The following is a 19490-nucleotide window of genomic DNA, read 5'->3' as shown; positions in this document are numbered from 1 at the left end:
CAGAAGAATCTGCGGCGTAGGCGAGCACCATGTAGCTGTACGTGAATGGACCTTGAGGAGAGGTGGTAACAGGAAGGACTCCAATTCAGACAGAAGGGACTGGACGTAAACCGCAATCGTAAGCCCTGACCTGGGCCGCCAATGCGGGAGATGAACCGCCGTGGTTGGGAAAAGGAGACGATAATTCGGATGCGCAGGAGAACTACAAACGCGTGCAACGTAACTGGCCAGCAGTTGTGCACGCCTAACCTTCAACGGAGGGACTCCGGCCACCACGAAGACACTGGTCAGTGGACTCGTTCTAAAAGCACCCGTCGCTCGGCGAACGCCACAGTGGTGCACTGGGTCAAGTAAACGCAACGCTGAGGGCGCTGCCAAACTGTAAACCAGACTCCCAAAGTCAAGGCGGGATTGAATAAGGTCTCTGTAGAGCTGCAGCAGCGTAGAGCGATCTGCACCGCAGTTGGTGTTGCTCAAGCAGCGGAGGGCATTGAGGTGCTTCCGCTTAAGCTGACGAAGGTGAGGTAGTCAAGTCAATTGGGCGTCGAAAACCAGTCCTAAGAATCAATGTCTCCACTACAGTGAGTGAATCGTCATTAAGGTAAAGTTCTGGGGCTGAACGGTTCGACACCGACAGAAATGCATGATACATGACTTCGCAGCTGAAAACTGGAAGCTGTCGACTAGAGCCCATGACTGCACCTTGTGAATGGGTCCCTGTAGGCGCCGCTCAGCAACACCAGTACTGGAGGAGTAATACGAAATGCAGAAGCCCTTTGCATACAGAGAAGGTGAGACCGACGGCCCCACAGCTGTTGCTAGACCGTTTATAGCCACCAAAAATAGAAAGACACTCAATATGGAGCCCTGTGGAACGTCATTCTCCTGAATGTGGGGGGAACTATGGGAGGTACCGACTTGGACATGGAAAGTATTGAGCGACAGTAAGTTTTGTATGAAAATCGGGAGTGGGCTCCGGAGAACCCTCTCATACAATGTAGCAAGGTTATGATGTCGCCAGGTCATGTATGCTTTACGTAAGTCAAAAAAGACGGCAACCTGATATTGGCGTCTGGAAAAGGCTGTTCAAATGGCAAACTCGGGGGACACAAGATTATCAGTGGTAGAGCGACCCTGGGGGAAGCCACCCTGACATGGAGCCAGTAGGCTACGTGACTTCAGGACCCAACCCAACTTCTGACACACCATGTGTTCCAGCAGCTTACAAATAAAGTTGGTGAGGCTGATGGGCCGGTAGCTATACACATCAAGCGTGTTTTGACGGGGTTTGAGCCCCAGAATGATGGTGCTCTCCCGCCATTGCGATGGAAAGACGCCATCGTACCACATCCGGTTGAAGATGACGAGAAGACGTTACTTGTAGTCAGACGAGAGATGTTCAATCATCTGACTGCGGATCCGATCCGGCCCAGGAGCTGTGTCGGGGCAATGTGCAACGGCGCTGAGAAGCTCCCTCTCTGTAAATGGGACGTTATAGGGTTCACTGTGGCGTGTAGTGAACGAGAGGACTTTTCTTTCCATCCGCCGTCTGACGATGCGAAAGGCTGGGGGGGGGGGGGGGGGGTAGTTCTTCGACGCAGAGGCTCGAGCATAGTTCTCAGCAAAGTGCTCGGTAATCGCATTTGCGACGCTAGATAACACGCCATTGATGTTAATGCCAGGGACACCTGTTGGGTTCTGGTACCCAAAAAGACGTCAGATCTTTGTCCAGACTTGGGAAGGTGACGTATGGCACCCAATGGTCGACATGTACCTCTCCCAACACTCCTGCTACCGTAGTTTTATAAGCTGGCGAAGACGGGAATGGAGCTACTTAAAGACTATTAGGTGCTCTAGGGAAGGGTACTGCTTATGTCGCTGTAGAGCTCTCCGACACACTTTAATTGCCTCAGCGTTTTCCAGCGATCAACAAGGGACTGTCTTTCGCCAGGGGCACGCTAAAGTACGAGGGATCGCGTTTACCGCCGCAGAAACGATCGTTGTAGTTTCCTGCTCAACGACAACATGGATAGCACCATATGGAGCAGACTCAGCGGTCACAGCAGAGCAGAAGGTTTCCCAGTCTACCTTGTTTAAAGCCCATCTGGGTAGACGTCCATGGACATGACGCTGTGAGAGTGACAGGAAGATGGGGAAGCGGTCACTATCACACAGGTCGTCATGTGCTCTCCAATGGATAGAAGGGGAGAAGTCCAGGACTGCAAGCCGAGAGATCAATGGCCGAATATGTGCAATGTGCCACAGTGAGATGCGTGGGGGTACCTGCATTTAAGAGGCAGAGGTCGAGTTGTGAAAGTAAATTTTCGACCTCCCTACCTCGGCCAGTAAGTATGGCGCCACTCCACGAGGGGTTATGTGCGTTAACATCTCCCAAAAGAAGGAAAAGAAGAAGTTGATCAATCAGTGCAGCCAATACGTTCGGTGATACTGCACCATCTGGAGGAAGATACACATTGCAGACAGTTATTTCCTCCATCGTTCTTCTCCTGACAGCATTAGCTTCAAGAGGGGTTTGAAGGGGCATAGGTTCACTACATACTGAGTTCAGGACATAGACGCAAACTCCACCTGACTATTATAATCGCTACGGTTCCTGTAATATCCCTTATAGCCACAGAGGGCAGGAGTCCGCATTGCTGGAAACCAGGTTTCCTGGAGGGCAATGCAGAAAGCAGGTGTGAAGCTTAACAGTTGCCGTAGCTCAGCGAGGTGGTGGAAGAAACCGCCGCAATTCCATTGGAGGATTACGTGATCGTCAGACTGGGAAGCCATGAAACACTCAGTGAGGCCTGTGCGATCGACATCCATTGTGTCTGAGGGCCCAGCGATATCTAGTAGGTCCTCAGCGGACGCCAGAATCTCCACCTCATCCTTAGACACGGAGCTTGTAGGTAGTGGGGTTGTGGGTGCCACTGCAGTGCCTTGGTTCTTGAGGGTCTTTTTCTATTTAGGTTTCTCTCGCTGCTCCTTAGGTTTGCCCAGCTGGGAGGGCTTCACTGATTCAGTCTCAGGAGGAACGTGAAGCCCTATGATCAGCTACCTGTGCTTGCTTCAGCCACTGGTGGGTGTCAGCTTTGCCACTCATAGGAACCTGCGAAGGGACTGACCTAAGAGATCCCTTCCTGGCGAGAGGAGCCGAAGGAGACTTACGCTTATCTAGCTGAGAAGTGGGACTGACATCCCTGATGGTTGTGGGGGTGTTGCTCCTGAAGTAGGTTCTGCAGGAGCAGCAACATGGAGGGAAGTGCCCTCCACCATCAGGGGAGCAGGTGGAGTTTTACGTCTCTGAGAGCCAACTGTACGCAGCAGAACGGAAGATGGTAGAACCTTTGTTGTAGCGGCCTCTTATATTTTCTCTTAGCCTCAGTGTAGGTCAGTCTGTCCAGGGTTTTGTATTCAGTTTTCTGTCTTTCTTTCTGGAGAATCCTGCAGTCTGGCGAGCAAGGCGAATGATGCTTTCCGCAGTTGACACAGATGGGAGGCGGGACACATGGAGTATTGGGATGTGAAGGACGTCCACAATGCCGACAGGTGACTCTGGACGTACAGCAGGAAGACATATGGCCGAACTTCCAGCACTTAAAGCACGGCATCGGGGGAGGGATATATGGCTTTACGTTACAGTGGTAGAACATCACCTTGACCTTCTCGGGAAACGTGTCACCCTCGAAGGCCAAGATGAAGGCCCTGGTGGCAACCTGATTATCCGTCGGACCCCGGTGGAAGTGCCGGACGAAATGAACACCTCGCCGCTCTAAATTGGGGCGCAGCTCATCGTCAGATTGCAAAACAATGTCTCTGTGAAATATGATACCCTGGACCATATTTAAGCTCTTATGGGGCGTGATGGAAACAGAAACATCCCCTAGCTTGTCACAGGCGAGTAGCGCCCTTGTCTGGGCAGAGGATGCTGTTTTGATCAAGACCGACCCTGTCCACATTTTGGACAAGCTGTCCACCTCCCCAAACTTGTCCTCTAAATTCTCCACGAAAAATGAAGTTTCGTTGACAAGAAAGATTCCCTATCAACTCTCGTACATACGAGGAACCGGCGTGAATAAGCTTCGTTGCCATCCTTAGCCTGGCGTTTCTTCCATGGTGTGGCCAGGTAAGGGGGGAGGGGGGGGAGGGACGATGTCCAACCTGATGCCACCCACTCGAACCAGGGGCCCTCCCCATGGGCGCCACCCAGCCGTAGTAAAGGCTACCTGGCAGGATGGCCATTGCCGGGAGTCCCGATACCCCAGGGTGACGAGCACCTACTCCTTGGCATACGCGGTGAGTTAACGGGGCAGGCATCAGCAGAGCGATCCCTGTGTGGTCAGGGGCCTACAACCAACAGGGTACATGGTGGCCCCACCACAACGGACGTGCTACTGTGCTAGATATCAGGCGCAAACGAGCTAAGAAGTCCGTTTTCGTCAACAGCGCAGAAAGCGATACTGCACAGAGGACGGAAGAAAACGCCCCCAGGAGAGTGACATCGCCCAACAGCTGGAGAATGAACGGAAGTGCAGATCCGCGTCGACGGAGGATGCGAGAGGTCTCAGCGCATGATGCATTATGTAAGGCGCCCTTCCTCAATGGGCTTGCTCTTCGGGAAAATTTTGTAAAATGGAGGTCAAACCGTACAGGGGACCATCACATAAAGGCCGAAACATGTGTGACTCTTAGTCGCGTCTTACGACAGGCAGGAATACCTCTGGCTTATTCTAACCCCCGGACCCGCATGGGGGCGAGATCTGACCTAGGAACTGCAAGGTTTTCGAGAATGTTTTAATTTCAATAATATAAATGACGGAGGCAGACGACCATTATTATAATACTCACTGGTTATCCATTCAGGCTGACTGGATCGCAATGCTAAATGTCGAACATTAAATGTCACCGCTCATTGCAGACTAGTCTTCGAATGTGTGTTTCACATACCACTTAAAATGCCATATCTACGTGCAGTGATTGCTCCTGGTTCTCAGATGATGGATAAATCCGGAACTCGTCATGTGAGCAATAAAGTCATTCCTTGCTTGATATTTGACTTTTACCACTGCGACGCTGTCAGCCTGAATGCGGAAATACTCACTGTTTTAATTTCAAGTCTGATGTCGGATAGCAAATGACAAACGAAATATTTATTTTCGTGTGGTGTAGTTACAAATGAACAATTTTAGAATTTTTTTCTTTACTTATACTGTGAAACCTTGATTCTTGTCAAATTTCATGATTCTGGGCTAACGGGAAGTACCCTATAGGTTTTGATGAGCGAGCTGGTGAGTATCAAAAATGGCCGTATCCTTTTATTGCATCGACTTGGAAGTTTCAATATTTTACACCGCCAAGCGATGATAGACCTCATTATCTGGTATAAAGTTCAAGTTGATACTCCTACCCGTTTCTGAGAAGAACTGTTTTTAACAGCCTGACAGACAGAAAGACAGACAGTCAGACAGACGGAAAACAAAGTGGTGCAGTGAGAGTTCCGTTTTTATCGACTGAGATTCGGAACTTTTGAGAGCTTGTCTTTCACGTACTGTATAGTTGTATTATGGTATTTGCTGCTATTTCAAAATGAAAACTAAAGCAAGACCCTCGTCCATTTCTTTCCAGGCATCTTAATTGTTACGGAAAATAGCGTAAGTCCGGTTTATCAATATTATCGTGTGGAACAGCGGTAGTAGAGTGCAATATCTCCACGAATCTCTTGAAAAAATAATCAGTTATTATACTCTCTGCCAACGGCCTTGCCGCAGTGGTAACACCAGTTTCCATCAGTTCATAGAAGTTAAGCGCTTTCGGACTTGGCTATCACTTGGATGGATCACCGTCCGAATCTGCGGAGCGCTGCTGGAAAGCGGGGTGTACTCATCCCCTGTGACGCAAGTTAACCCTGTGGAGCATAGCGTCCACTACAGTGGACGTCTGTTAATGGTCGTTTCTTTGGCATTTTCAGTCAGTCATAAGGCTGCAAATGCACACAGTTTACTGCAGTGAGCACTCCCTACTGGTGTTGTGTCCTGCATGCATTTTCAGCGTCATGACTGACTGAAAACGCCAGAGAATTGACCATTAAAAGTTGTCCACTGCAGTGAAATTCATGCACCACAGGATTAACGAGCTGCTTGATTGAGACATGGCGCCTCCGGTCATAAAAGTTGACAGCGGCCGGAAGAGCGGTGTGCTGACCACCTGTAAGAGGTCCATGATTAAAGATTTTTGTTGCTAGCGCACTCGAGCAGATGTAATTTCGATGTATTGCTCACGCGCTGCCTGCGATATGTAAGCTATAAGAGAATCTCAGACCAAAGAGCAGTGTTGACTGCAAGAGGAGTAAGTAGTTGCTAGCGAGCTGTCTGGTGTATCGTGTTAGCTGGGCCGGTCGTGGTGGAGCGATGGCGGAGCCTGAGCGTTGTAATACACTCCTGGAAATGGAAAAAAGAACACATTGACACCGGTGTGTCAGACCCACCATACTTGCTCCGGACACTGCGAGAGGGCTGTACAAGCAATGATCACACGCACGACACAGCGGACACACCAGGAATCGCGGTGTTGGCCGTCGAATGGCGCTAGCTGCGCAGCATTTGTGCACCGCCGCCGTCAGTGTCAGCCAGTTTGCCGTGGCATACGGAGCTCCATCGCAGTCTTTAACACTGGTAGCATGCCGCGACAGCGTGGACGTGAACCGTATGTGCAGTTGACGGACTTTGAGCGAGGGCGTATAGTGGGCATGCGGGAGGCCGTGTGGACGTACCGCCGAATTGCTCAACACGTGGGGCGTGAGGTCTCCACAGTACATCGATGTTGTCGCCAGTGGTCGGCGGAAGGTGCACGTGCCCGTCGACCTGGGACCGGACCGCAGCGACGCACGGATGCACGCCAAGACCGTAGGATCCTACGCAGTGCCGTAGGGGACCGCACCGCCACTTCCCAGCAAATTAGGGACACTGTTGCTCCTGGGGTATCGGCGAGGACCATTCGCAACCGTCTCCATGAAGCTGGGCTACGGTCCCGCACACCGTTAGGCCGTCTTCCGCTCACGCCCCAACATCGTGCAGCCCGCCTCCAGTGGTGTCGCGACAGGCGTGAATGGAGGGACGAATGGAGACGTGTCGTCTTCAGCGATGAGAGTCGCTTCTGCCTTGGTGCCAATGATGGTCGTATGCGTGTTTGGCGCCGTGCAGGTGAGCGCCACAATCAGGACTGCATACGACCGAGGCACACAGGGCCAACACCCGGCATCATGGTGTGGGGTGGGGAGCGATCTCCACCACTGGCCGTACACCACTGGTGATCGTCGAGGGGACACTGAATAGTGCACGGTACATCCAAACCGTCATCGAACCCATCGTTCTACCATTCCTAGACCGGCAAGGGAACTTGCTGTTCCAACAGGACAATGCACGTCCGCATGTATCCCGTGCCACCCAACGTGCTCTAGAAGGTGTAAGTCAACTACCCTGGCCAGCAAGATCTCCGGATCTGTCCCCCATTGAGCATGTTTGGGACTGGATGAAGCGTCGTCTCACGCGGTCTGCACCTCCAGCACGAACGCTGGTCCAACTGAGGCGCCAGGTGGAAATGGCATGGCAAGCCGTTCCACAGGACTACATTCAGCATCTCTACGATCGTCTCCATGGGAGAATAGCAGCCTGCATTGCTGCGAAAGGTGGATATACACTGTACTAGTGCCGACATTGTGCATGCTCTGTTGCCTGTGTCTATGTGCCTGTGGTTCTGTCAGTGTGATCATGTGATGTATCTGACCCCAGGAATGTGTCAATAAAGTTTCCCCTTCCTGGGACAATGAATTCACGGTGTTCTTATTTCAATTTCCAGGAGTGTATAAGGTAAAAGCAGCCTCGCGCATATGTAGTATTGTTATCTCAAGTCCCATGTAAATGTTTTAAAAATAATCTCTTAATAATAATCTTTCTCATAAAAAGTAACTTTTGACGATCATTCATTTCAATTTAAAGATTTTACTAATTTCTCCAATCCTTGGTCATCCCGATTATTGAAAGGAAAAATCAGTTGTTTCTTTTTATACATGACAAATCTATCGGCCAGCATTGCACTGGGCTATGCCACAAAAATTTCTTATAGGAGCAGATATATACGCGTTATCCGGCGACCTTATTGAGGTAAGATTTTTCAATTTATTCAGAATGAATTTTCAGCGCCATGACGCAGCACTGCTGACGTTCTAAATTTACCAGTTTAAATTCACAGTCAATTATATTATTGAAAGGTTATAAATGAGTCACATTTTTTATTATTGATAGATTAGTCACATTATATTATTGGAAGGTTACGCTAAGTGTGAATGATATAAATAATTACTGTTTTTACTGTTGGGAGGTTACGGAATTTATTTTGTGGGGAGGTTACACTTGTCGACAACCGGCCAGGATCGTATTTTCTTTGCGAATTTCTGAGAGGTAGTCAGTTATATATCTGCTCTTATTTACTTAATATTAAATGTAGTTTGCACCTGGCGCAACGCATTTACTAATTTGTCACTCTTTCCTTCATATATCATCGGCAATTTATTGCTCTTTGTTGTAATTGTATTTGTTCCATTTTTGCTTTGTCTTTGTTTCATTTTGTGCTTAACTTTGATTTATGATAATGCCGCGAAAAACTGCTAACAGTACATCGCGATGTGCAATGAGTGAAAAAGCCGACTCGAATAATTTGACCGATCATACTAGCGACACTCAGTGCAATAGTGATAATCGTGTAGTTACAGATAATCAGTGCGTACCGACCACTAGTAATGACTTTAATCCTAATGATGAGCAAACACATTCAATTATGTCCACAGTAAATGTAACAATTGATGACGCAGCACGTTCGAGTCTCTGCCAGGAAGTTTCAAATCAGCGCACACTCCTCCAAAAAATAAATCATGCCGATGTATTTTATTGAGATAAATATTCTTCACAGGCTATTCCTCGCATTCTTTTCTATACTTTTTGTTTGTCCTGTCTTAGTTAAATCCAGGCATTCGGCTGCATGTTATTACTATAACTTAATACTTTGCTTGAGAAGAGAGTAAATGTTGTCTGTATTTGTATAATAGCTAGAGCTCACAAGTTTTTGTAGAGCTTTTCGTTTTGTAATTGATGACCAAACTGTGCCTCAGAGTACTACCAATAATAATAAAAGCAATAACGACTAAGCAACACCAGACATATTCCGCACGCATGTAATGCACCACGTGTGCTCAGCTCACCCCTAAAGCTCTGACCAGCTGCACGTCCTCCTCATACTTGTGGTAGGAGTCGCTCGCTACGTCGCCGTTGGATCCGTCGTTAATGTACTGCGAGCTGTCGTGCGTCAAGGTGTCCCAGATGCTCACTCCTTTGCCTGCAACACGTCGCAGCAATCACCGTAAAATATTTCTGCTGTATACGGGTACAGTCCTAAACAAATGTCAGAATACTGTTTGCAGCAATGGTACATTGTAAGAGTTGGTCCAAATTTCAGTTTCTTAAGTATCAATCGGTAAGGCTGCCTCTTTAGTGTGCTAGAATAACTAGACATAGGTATTACAAGAGAGAAAACTTGAAAAAAATCTTCGATGAGTCTAATTTCCGTTTAGAAAGGAGCGAGGTACAGAAATATAGAGGGCGCACGTAGGAGTACAAATTGCCTTCCAAAGAAACAGTAATAATTTTAAATTAGACTAATTCATTTAGTGCCATTATTTATTTATCGTCAGCACATTCATTTTATATATATATATATATATATATATATATATATATATATATATATATATATATATACACTCCTGGAAATGGAAAAAAGAACATATTGACACCGGTGTGTCAGACCCACCATATTTGCTCCGGACACTGCGAGAGGGCTGTACAAGCAATGATCACACGCACGGCACAGCGGACACACCAGGAACCGCGGTGTTGGCCGTCGAATGGCGCTAGCTGCGCAGCATTTGTGCACCGCCGCCGTCAGTGTCAGCCAGTTTGCCGTGGCATACGGAGCTCCATCGCAGTCTTTAACACTGGTAGCATGCCGCGACAGCGTGGACGTGAACCGTATGTGCAGTTGACGGACTTTGAGCGAGGACGTATAGTGGGCATGCGGGAGGCCGGGTGGACGTACCGCCGAATTGCTCAACACGTGGGGCGTGAGGTCTCCACAGTACATCGATGTTGTCGCCAGTGGTCGGCGGAAGGTGCACGTGCCCGTCGACCTGGGACCGGACCGCAGCGACGCACGGATGCACGCCAAGACCGTAGGCTCCTACGCAGTGCCGTAGGGGACCGCACCGCCACTTCCCAGCAAATTAGGGACACTGTTGCTCCTGGGGTATCGGCGAGGACCATTCGCAACCGTCTCCATGAAGCTGGGCTACGGTCCCGCACACCGTTAGGCCATCTTCCGCTCACGCCCCAACATCGTGCAGCCCGCCTCCAGTGGTGTCGCGACAGGCGTGAATGGAGGAATGGAGACGTGTTGTCTTCAGCGATGAGAGTCGCTTCTGCCTTGGTGCCAATGATGGTCGTATGCGTGTTTGGCGCCGTGCAGGTGAGCGCCACAATCAGGACTGCATACGATCGAGGCACACAGGGCCAACACCCGGCATCATGGTGTGGGGAGCGATCTCCTACACTGGCCGTACACCACTGGTGATCGTCGAGGGGACACTGAATAGTGCACGGTACATCCAAACCGTCATCGAACCCATCGTTCTACCATTCCTAGACCGGCAAGGGAACTTGCTGTTCCAACAGGACAATGCACGTCCGCATGTATCCCGTGCCACCCAACGTGCTCTAGAAGGTGTAAGTCAACTACCCTGGCCAGCAAGATCTCCGGATCTGTCCCCCATTGAGCATGTTTGGGACTGGATGAAGCGTCGTCTCACGCGGTCTGCACGTCCAGCACGAACGCTGGTCCAACTGAGGCGCCAGGTGGAAATGGCATGGCAAGCCGTTCCACAGGATTACATCCAGCATCTCTACTATCGTCTCCATGGGAGAATAGCAGTCTGCATTGCTGCGAAAGGTGGATATACACTGTACTAGTGCCGACATTGTGCATGCTCTGTTGCCTGTGTCTATGTGCCTGTGGTTCTGTCTGTGTGATCATGTGATGTATCTGACCCCAGGAATGTGTCAATAAAGTTTCCCCTTCCTGGGACAATGAATTCACGGTGTTCTTATTTCAATTTCCAGGAGTGTATATATATATATATATATATATAGAGAGAGAGAGAGAGAGAGAGAGAGAGAAAGAGATCATTTACACAATCTCGAAGAAAGCTAGCGAGGGCAGATGAATGTACGAACTACTGCGTAAGTTTGACAGACCACGCAGCCACATTTCTGATCGGGAGAATATACAGATGACGATCTGTTAGAGAAAGTAGAGGTAACAGAGAGAAAAAGTCCTGGGGTCGTATTGGATAATGGTGGAAAGACTCAAGGGAAACTAATTGTTTTCATAGGATTTATCAGTGTAGAGAAGTGTCCAGCAATATAAGGAGATGCAAGATGTTTCAAATCCTTTGACACACAGACGTATGCTACCAATATGTTCCAAAATTTCAGAAGCTGCGGTATCGTAACAGCAATAATTGTTTTGCCCTAATCACTGCACGCCTTTGTTATATATAGTGTGTTCGCAAGTTCACCTATTATTGAGCGCATCACATATTTACTTCGTTTTCATACGTTTTACGCATGACTCTAGTAGGTTCTTGTTCCTTCTTTATTCATTTCATAGACTGTATTAATCAGATAATGTAGATCATCCACTGTTACGGACTTTTATCGTTCTATTCTTGCAACAGAGTACCGCAGGGTCCAAGGACCCTCTGCCGGTTCACGTTCCTCCAACTACTTCCCGCCTGTGCGGAATTCTGGCGTTAGCGCTAACAGAGGGCGCTGATTATGTGCGGAACTATATTTTCTTTCATTTGTGGCTCCTTTAGCGATTTGTTTTATGTTGTTTAATATTACCCGATGCAATATCAATGGTGTTTAATATTTATGTCATTGTCTAGAATATTGACAATAGAGCGTATGTCAACCACCGTTTTTTAACTCTTCGTCTTTTTAACAATATTACTTTTGTCGTGTTCTTCTTTTTATTGCTTTTTATTACTGTAACACCTTTTATGCTTTATAAGCTTATTACAGACTTTAACTATTGTATCTCCCTTTTATTTTCGCTGTGTCAATTAATTATTGAGAACTAGTGTATGCCGACATTAGCGACATCTGGTCAACTTGCAACACAAACATCTTGTGGTTACTGTACGGCAGCTTGTTTTAAACAGTAGTGCTATTGACAACATGCCTCGTGCATGTGATGTGGTTTATATGTATTTGACGATGCTGGTGCTGATTCCGCATTTAACATTTGACGACTCCACTATAGCTGCAGTACATTAGGACAATGATTTTATGAAACAAGTATGCCTCTTCATATTTAAAGCGCACAAATGTAAATTTTGTCGGTACTACTTTTCAATATGCTCTATGTATTGTTCTTAAGCTGTATACAGTTTGCGAGTGTATTCATATTTTTCCTATTTTTGCTGCAGATCTGATGATGGTCATTAAAGACCGAAACCGGTAATCTGTTAAACAAAAACGATTGTGACCATAGACGCAAATTAAAGAAACTTATGTTCCAAAATGCCGAGCATAAAAGCGGGATATTCCCGGGGCGCAGATCTGGTGCTCTGTTGGTGATGGAAACGGATGATCAAGTTGTTTTGGATAGCCATTTGGACTGGGGATCATTTGCATACCCAACAGAAGGATCGTCTTATCGTAGCTACCCTATAGTAGTGGGCCAAAGTTTGATCATTACACACTTCCTCCAGATTAGGTAAATGAAACAAATCGGTTGGTTCTTTCTTCATTGGATGTAGCCTACGCTGGAGTCTCATGGAGGTACCATTTAGTTCATTTACGGTTTCTGAGAAAACACGAAAAAAGCATCTTTCACCATATTTCATCGTCAGTAGCGAATAGCGAGATAACTAGCAGCAAAAGATTACTCAAATGTTAACGGTATATTCTCTAAGCATTTTCTAAAATCTTTATCCGATATCGAGAAATATCCCAAAAACATGGTTTTTGGGTATCAAAACCGAGCAGTTATTTCCAAGACGGTCACGCATAGCAAATGACTGTAATTTTTACGATATGTTCCTAGGGTCTCGATCTCGAAGATCCTTGAAAATTTTCTTGATATCTTCATTCTTTTCCGGGGCACGGAGGTTCAAAGTTACATTTCATGTACACGTAAAATACGCAGGTAAATCCGGTGTGAGACGAGAACGTGGTTTGTAAAGCGTCGTAACACGGAGAAATGTGATGCAAAGCGTCTCTGTTATCATCATAATTGTTCTTGGAATCCTGAGTTGTAGTCATAAGGCACACGCAAAATTTTTGTTTGTGTTATTTCAATTTCACGTAAGTAAACTATCAGAGTTTTACTGACCGGTAAATTTCTTTTCATATGAGTGACATGCCCAGCTGTAGAAAGAAAAAGAAGGCATTCAGTCCAAAAATACGCCTATCTGTTAACAAATAAGACGAATATGCTATTTAAAAGGTTCTGACTCAAAAGTGGGATTCCATCTATCTCGTTCTACCGTCCTCTGCACTTTTAAAAATTTTCTCAAAAATTATGGTATGCAAACATATTTGTACATTTTTGAAGCAGACAGTGTCAGTGTGAAAGAGACTTAAAAGTAAGAAATACTGGAAGATATTAGACTGCGATTGTAGTATAGAAACAGCGAAGGAGACAATGGCAGTGTGAGAGAAAGACAGGGATGCAGTGGAACATAGTTGACAGTGAGAGAACAGTGCTGGTGCTAGGAGAAGAGTATAGGGCACAGTGCTATTGGGAGCAGAATAAAGAGAAGGAGAGAGCCAGTGATAAAGAGTGACAACAATCTACGGCAATGAGAATGAGTAGGAGCGAGATAGTGACAGTGAGAAGAAACCAACGGGGAAGGAATGAATGAGATAGTAGCGATAAGAGAGAGCTGGAGTGAGATGGTGACAGTGAGGCGAGCCAGCAGTAGTAGGACAGCAGACAGTAGGCAGGAGACAGTGACAGAGAGACACAAAGAAATGATGACAATGAGTTAGGTTGAATGAGTGAGGGAGAACGGATAAGAGTGGGAGAGGGTGGGTATGAGCGACTTACTGCGATGAACTAGTAGGCGTGAGCGAGTCACACTTAAGGGAGCTCGCGAGAATGAGAGGTGAGCTGCATGTTAAAAAGAGCGCGAATACGTCCCCATACCGAAATTTTTGGAAAATTTTTAAAGTGGCGAGGAAGGTAATGAGGCAGCTGGTACACCACTTTTCAGTCAGAGCCTTTTAAACAACAGAATATTCCAGAATGAGATTTTCACTCTGCAGCGGAGTGTGCGCTGATATGAAACTTCCTGGCAGATTAAAACTGTGTGCCCGACCGAGACTCGAACTCGGGACCTTTGCCTTTCGCGGGCAAGTGCTCTACCATCTGAGCTACCGAAGCACGACTCACGCCCGGTCCTCACAGCTTCGGGAGCTCAGATGGTAGAGCACTTGCCCGCGAAAGGCAAAGGTACCGAGTTCAAAAAAAAATGGTTCAAATGGCTCTGAGCACTATGGGACTTAACATCTGTGGCCATCAGTCCCCTAGAACTTAGAACTACTTAAACCTAACTAACCTAAGGACATCACACACATCCATGCCCGAGGCAGGATTCGAACCTGCGACCGTAGCAGTCGCGCGGTTCCGGACTGAGCGCCTAGAACCGCGAGACCACCACGGCCGGCGTCCCGAGTTCGAGTCTCGGTCGGGCACACAGTATTAATCTGCCAGAAAGTTTCAACAGAATATTCCTTTTTTTGTGCTCTAGGAGTATTTTCCGCTGGTAATTCAATACGTGCAAGATCTTAATGGGAAACACAGGAACGGACTGCCAAAGTGGTCGGATTAAAAGAGAGATGATTCAGGGATGCAGTCTCACTCCTGTGGTATTCAGTCTACTTGTGGCAGAGGTAAAGAAAGAAAGATTCAGAGGTGGGGTTATAATTGAGGATTAACGGATTTAATCATAAAAATCACCCAAGTCAGTTTTCCACCGTGTGAAAGTGAGGTAGAGTACAGAAATTGTAGAATTTAATCAACAATCTACTGAGCACAAAAGACGAATTCAAAATAGTTCAAATGGCTCTGAGCGCTATGGGAGTTAACTTCTGAGGTTATCAGTCCCCTAGAACTTTAAACTACTTAAACCTAAGTAGCCTAAGGACTTGACACACATCCATGCCCGAGGCAGGATTCGAACCTGCGACCGTAGCGGTCGCGCGGTTCCAGACTGTAGCGCCTAGAACCGCTCGGTCATCGTGACCGGCCAAAAGACGAATTGAGGGCACAGCAAAGAAAGAGTAAAGTCTTGAGTAGCAGCAGAAATGAGACTTCTGACAGTCTTAACATAAAATGTGTGAACCATGTATTAGACGAAATGAAGAAATTCTGCTATCTAGGAAGCAAAGTAATGCTTTACAAGTACAGCAAGAAACACGTAAAAGGATATTTTAACAAGAAACTAAATTAAATTCACATTAAATGAATTCGCAATTGCGAATTAGGATAACCATCAGTGTTACACTCAGGTGACAATATTCATGTGGTAGCGATATGCACGTTTGCGGATGGTGGTAGTATTGCGTGAACGATGAATAAAAGGGCCGTCCATCAGCGGAGCTGTCATTTTACTCGGTGAGTCACATGAAAAGATTTACGACGTGATTATGGCCGCACGGAGGGAATTAACAGACTTTGAATGCGGAATGGTTCAAATGTTCAAATGTGTGTGAAATCTTATGGGACTTAACTGCTAAGGTCATCAGTCCCTAAGCTTACACACTACTTAACCTAAATTACCCTAAGGACAAACACACACACCCATGCCCGACGGAGTACTCGAACCTCCGCAGGGACCAGCCGCACAGCCCGTGACTGCAGCGCTGTAGACCGCTCGGCCAATCCCACGCGGCTGCGGAATGGTAGTTGGAGCTAGACGCATGGGAGATTCCATTTCGGAAATTGTTATTGAATTCAGTATTCTGAGATTCACCGTGTTAAAAGTGTGCCGAGAATAACAAATTTCAGGCATTACCTCGAACCACGGACAATGCAGGGGCCGACGGCCTTCACTTAACGACCGAGAATAGTAGTGTTTGCTTCGAGTAGACAGAGCTAACAGACAAGCAACACTGTGTGAAACAACCGGAGGAATCATCGTCAGACGAAATTTGGCAGCGAAATTTGGCGTTATGGGGCTCTGGCAACAGACGACCGACGTGACTGCCCTTGCTAACTGCACGACGTCGCCTGCAACGCCTCTCCTGGACTCGTGATCACATCAGTTGGCCCCTGGACGACAGCAAAACCGTGGCCTGGTCAGATGAGTTCCGATTTCAGTTGGTAACAACTCATGGCAGGGTTCGAGTGTGGCTCAGAGCTCACGAAGCCATGGACACATGTTGTCAACAAGGCACTGTGCAAGCTGACGATGACTCCAGAATTGGGTGAGATCTGTTTACATGGAATGGACTGAGTTCTTTGGTACAGCTGAACCGACAATTGATTGGAAATGTTAATGCTCGGCTGGCTGGAGACCACTTGCAACCATTGATTGACTTCGTATTCGCAAACACCGACGCAGTTTTCACAGATGCCACCGAGCGAGGTGGCGCAGTGGTTAGCACACTGGACTCGCATTCGGGAGGACGACGGTTCAATCCCGTCTCCGGCCATCCTGATTTAGGTTTTCCGTGATTTCCCTAAATCGCTTCAGGCAAATGTCGGGATGGTTCCTTTGAAAGGGCACGGCCGATTTCCTTCCCCATCCTTCCCTCACCCGAGCTTGCGCTCCGTCTCTCATGACCTCGTTGTCGACGGGACGTTAAACACTAATATCCTCCTCCTCCTTCACAGATGCCAGTAAGTCATGTCACCGCGCCACAAATGTTCGCGATGGTTTGAAGAAAATTTTGAACAAATCGAGAGAATGGTCTGCCCTCCCCCCCAGATCTCCCAACACGAATCTCATCGAATATTTATGAGACATAATCAAGAGGTCTCAAAATCCGCAATTAGGGACGCTTACGGAGACAATATGGCTCAATATTTCTGCAGCTGACTTCCAACGACTTGTTGAGTCCACGCTGCGTCGACTTGCTGCCCTATGCCGGGCAAAAGGAGGTCCAGCACAATATTAGGAGGTATCCCATGACTTTGCCACCTCAGTGTATTCTTCATTATAAGAATTCTGCTAGTATCGATAATTGAGATTAATTCGATAAAGAAATTTTTGTTGATGCAAGTGTATCAAAATGAATCTTGGACTGTCAGAAACACAGAATGTTTCAGGAGGACGGTGGACTGAGAAAATAAGAAATAAGGAGGTTCTCCGCAGAATCGCTGAGGGAAGGAATGTGTCGACAAAAAGAAGCAGAAAAAATGACAGGATGACACTATAGGTTTTGAGAAATTACGGAATAATTTATCTGTACTGGAGGGAACAACTGAGTGTTAAAATATAGGGGAAAATAAATAACAACAAACAACCGAGAATGTTAATGAGTGTTATTCCAAGGCGAAGAAAAGCAACTACGACTAAATAGTCCCTGACAGGAAGCAAACAGGATAATGTTGTAGCATTCTTGGCGCTGATAATGAGGAAAATAATTATTTCTTATCTCCTTTTCTTTGCTTTTTCCACCGAACTACATTCGTTGATGTTACCATACAGATAAATATTGCAAAGATACTGGAACGTATCTAAACATGCCCTCCTTTGATGTAGAGCGTGACCACACTACCATTTTTCTTATACCAATAAAGTCGAATGTATTTCTTAAGACTGACTCTCCGCAAGATGAGAGACTATTCGTTGTATCACTATGAAGTAAACCCTTACGGATTAGGCGACCGAAGTAACACTCAAGAGGAGTGAAGGGACGTCAAACGATGAGGAAACCTGATGCTAAGCGCCAGTGTTTCGCTTCGGTGTCCAACAGTGAAAGGTCATCACGTGATTAAGTTCACAGGGGAACAATGATTGGTCTGCCGGACACTGATTAGTCATTCTGTAGCATTTCCACTTATACGAGCATGATATTCCACAGATGTACATTGTTTTTGGTTTAGATACTTCTGGATTATTTGTCCATGATCGACTGTTCAGGATAAAAGAAAATCACGAATGCATGACATGTATAGCTATACCTGTCCACAGATGTGCACTGAAACGCCAGAGAAAGTGGTATAGGCATGCATATCCAAATACAGAGATACATAAACAGCCAGAATACGGTGCTGCGGTCGGCAACGCCTATATAAGACAACAAGAGTCTGGCACAGTTGTCAGATCGGTTACTACTGCTACAATGGCAGGTTATCAAGACCTAAATGAGTTTGAACGTCATTTATAGTCGGCGCAAGAGCGATGGGACACAGTATCTCCGAGGTAGCGATGGAATGGGGATTTTCCCGTACGGCCATTTCATCAATGTATCAGGAATCTGGTAAAACATCAAATCTCCGACACCGCTGCGGCCGGAAAAAGATCCTGCAAGAACGGGACCAACGAAGACTGAAGAGAATCGTTCAATGTGACAGAAGTGCCATCCTTCCACAAATAGCTGCAGATTTCAATGCTGGGCCATTAACAAGTGTCAGCGGTCGTACGATTCAACGAAACATCATCGATAAGGGCTTTCGGAGCCGAAAGCCACTTGTGTACCCTTGATGACTGCACGACGCAAAGTTTTGTGCCTCGCCTGGGCCTGTCAACACCGACATTGGACTGTCGATGGGTGGTAATATATTGCCTTGTCGGACGAGTCTCGTTTCAAATTGTATAGAGCGGATTAACGTGTATGTGTATGGAGACAACCTCATGAATCCATGGACCATGGATGTCAGCTGTGGACTGTTCAAGCTGGTGGAGGGTCTGTAATGGTGTGCGATGCGTGCAGTTGATTGGGACCCCTGATACGTCTAGATATGACTCTGACAGGTGAAATGCACGTAAGCACGTACGTCTGATCACCTGCACCCATTCATGTCCATTGTGCATTCCGACGGACATGGGCAGTTCCAGCAGGACAATGCGACATCCCATACGTCCAGAATTGCTACAGAGTATGAAAGGTGGCTACACTGAGCCACTGCGCCAGAGATTGCACCAAAGAGTATTATTCAGCCGCCTCCACTGGCAGTGCTTGGGGAGAACTCGTAGTAAGTAGTGCTTGTTGAGATGTGCTAGTGAAAAGTGCTTGTTGAGAACTCGTAGCAGGGAGTGCTTGCTGAGATGTGGTACTGAAAAGTTCTTGTTGAGATGTGGTAGTAGCGAGTCGGTGTGGAGATATATTGTAATGGTTAGAGTGATTTTCGTCAATATACGAAGG

The 19490-nt window shown here is 46.9% G+C and overlaps 1 protein-coding gene across 1 annotated transcript in view; it reads right to left on the bottom strand.

The window, feature by feature from the left end:
- The window catches only part of LOC126413214 (myrosinase 1-like), a 100005-nt gene that overhangs the window by 58791 nt on the left and 21724 nt on the right, over positions 1–19490 (bottom strand). The window contains exon 2 of the mRNA XM_050083111.1: positions 9257–9390. Within this exon, the coding sequence (XP_049939068.1) occupies positions 9257–9390 (134 nt within the window). The remainder of the gene's footprint in view (positions 1–9256; positions 9391–19490) is intronic.

The sequence above is a fragment of the Schistocerca serialis genome, chromosome 7 (genome assembly GCF_023864345.2).
Source record: "Schistocerca serialis cubense isolate TAMUIC-IGC-003099 chromosome 7, iqSchSeri2.2, whole genome shotgun sequence".
Taxonomy (NCBI): Eukaryota; Metazoa; Arthropoda; class Insecta; order Orthoptera; family Acrididae; genus Schistocerca; species Schistocerca serialis.
Note: the sequence above shows the minus strand (reverse complement) of the source record. Positions and strands in the feature narration are given on the sequence as shown.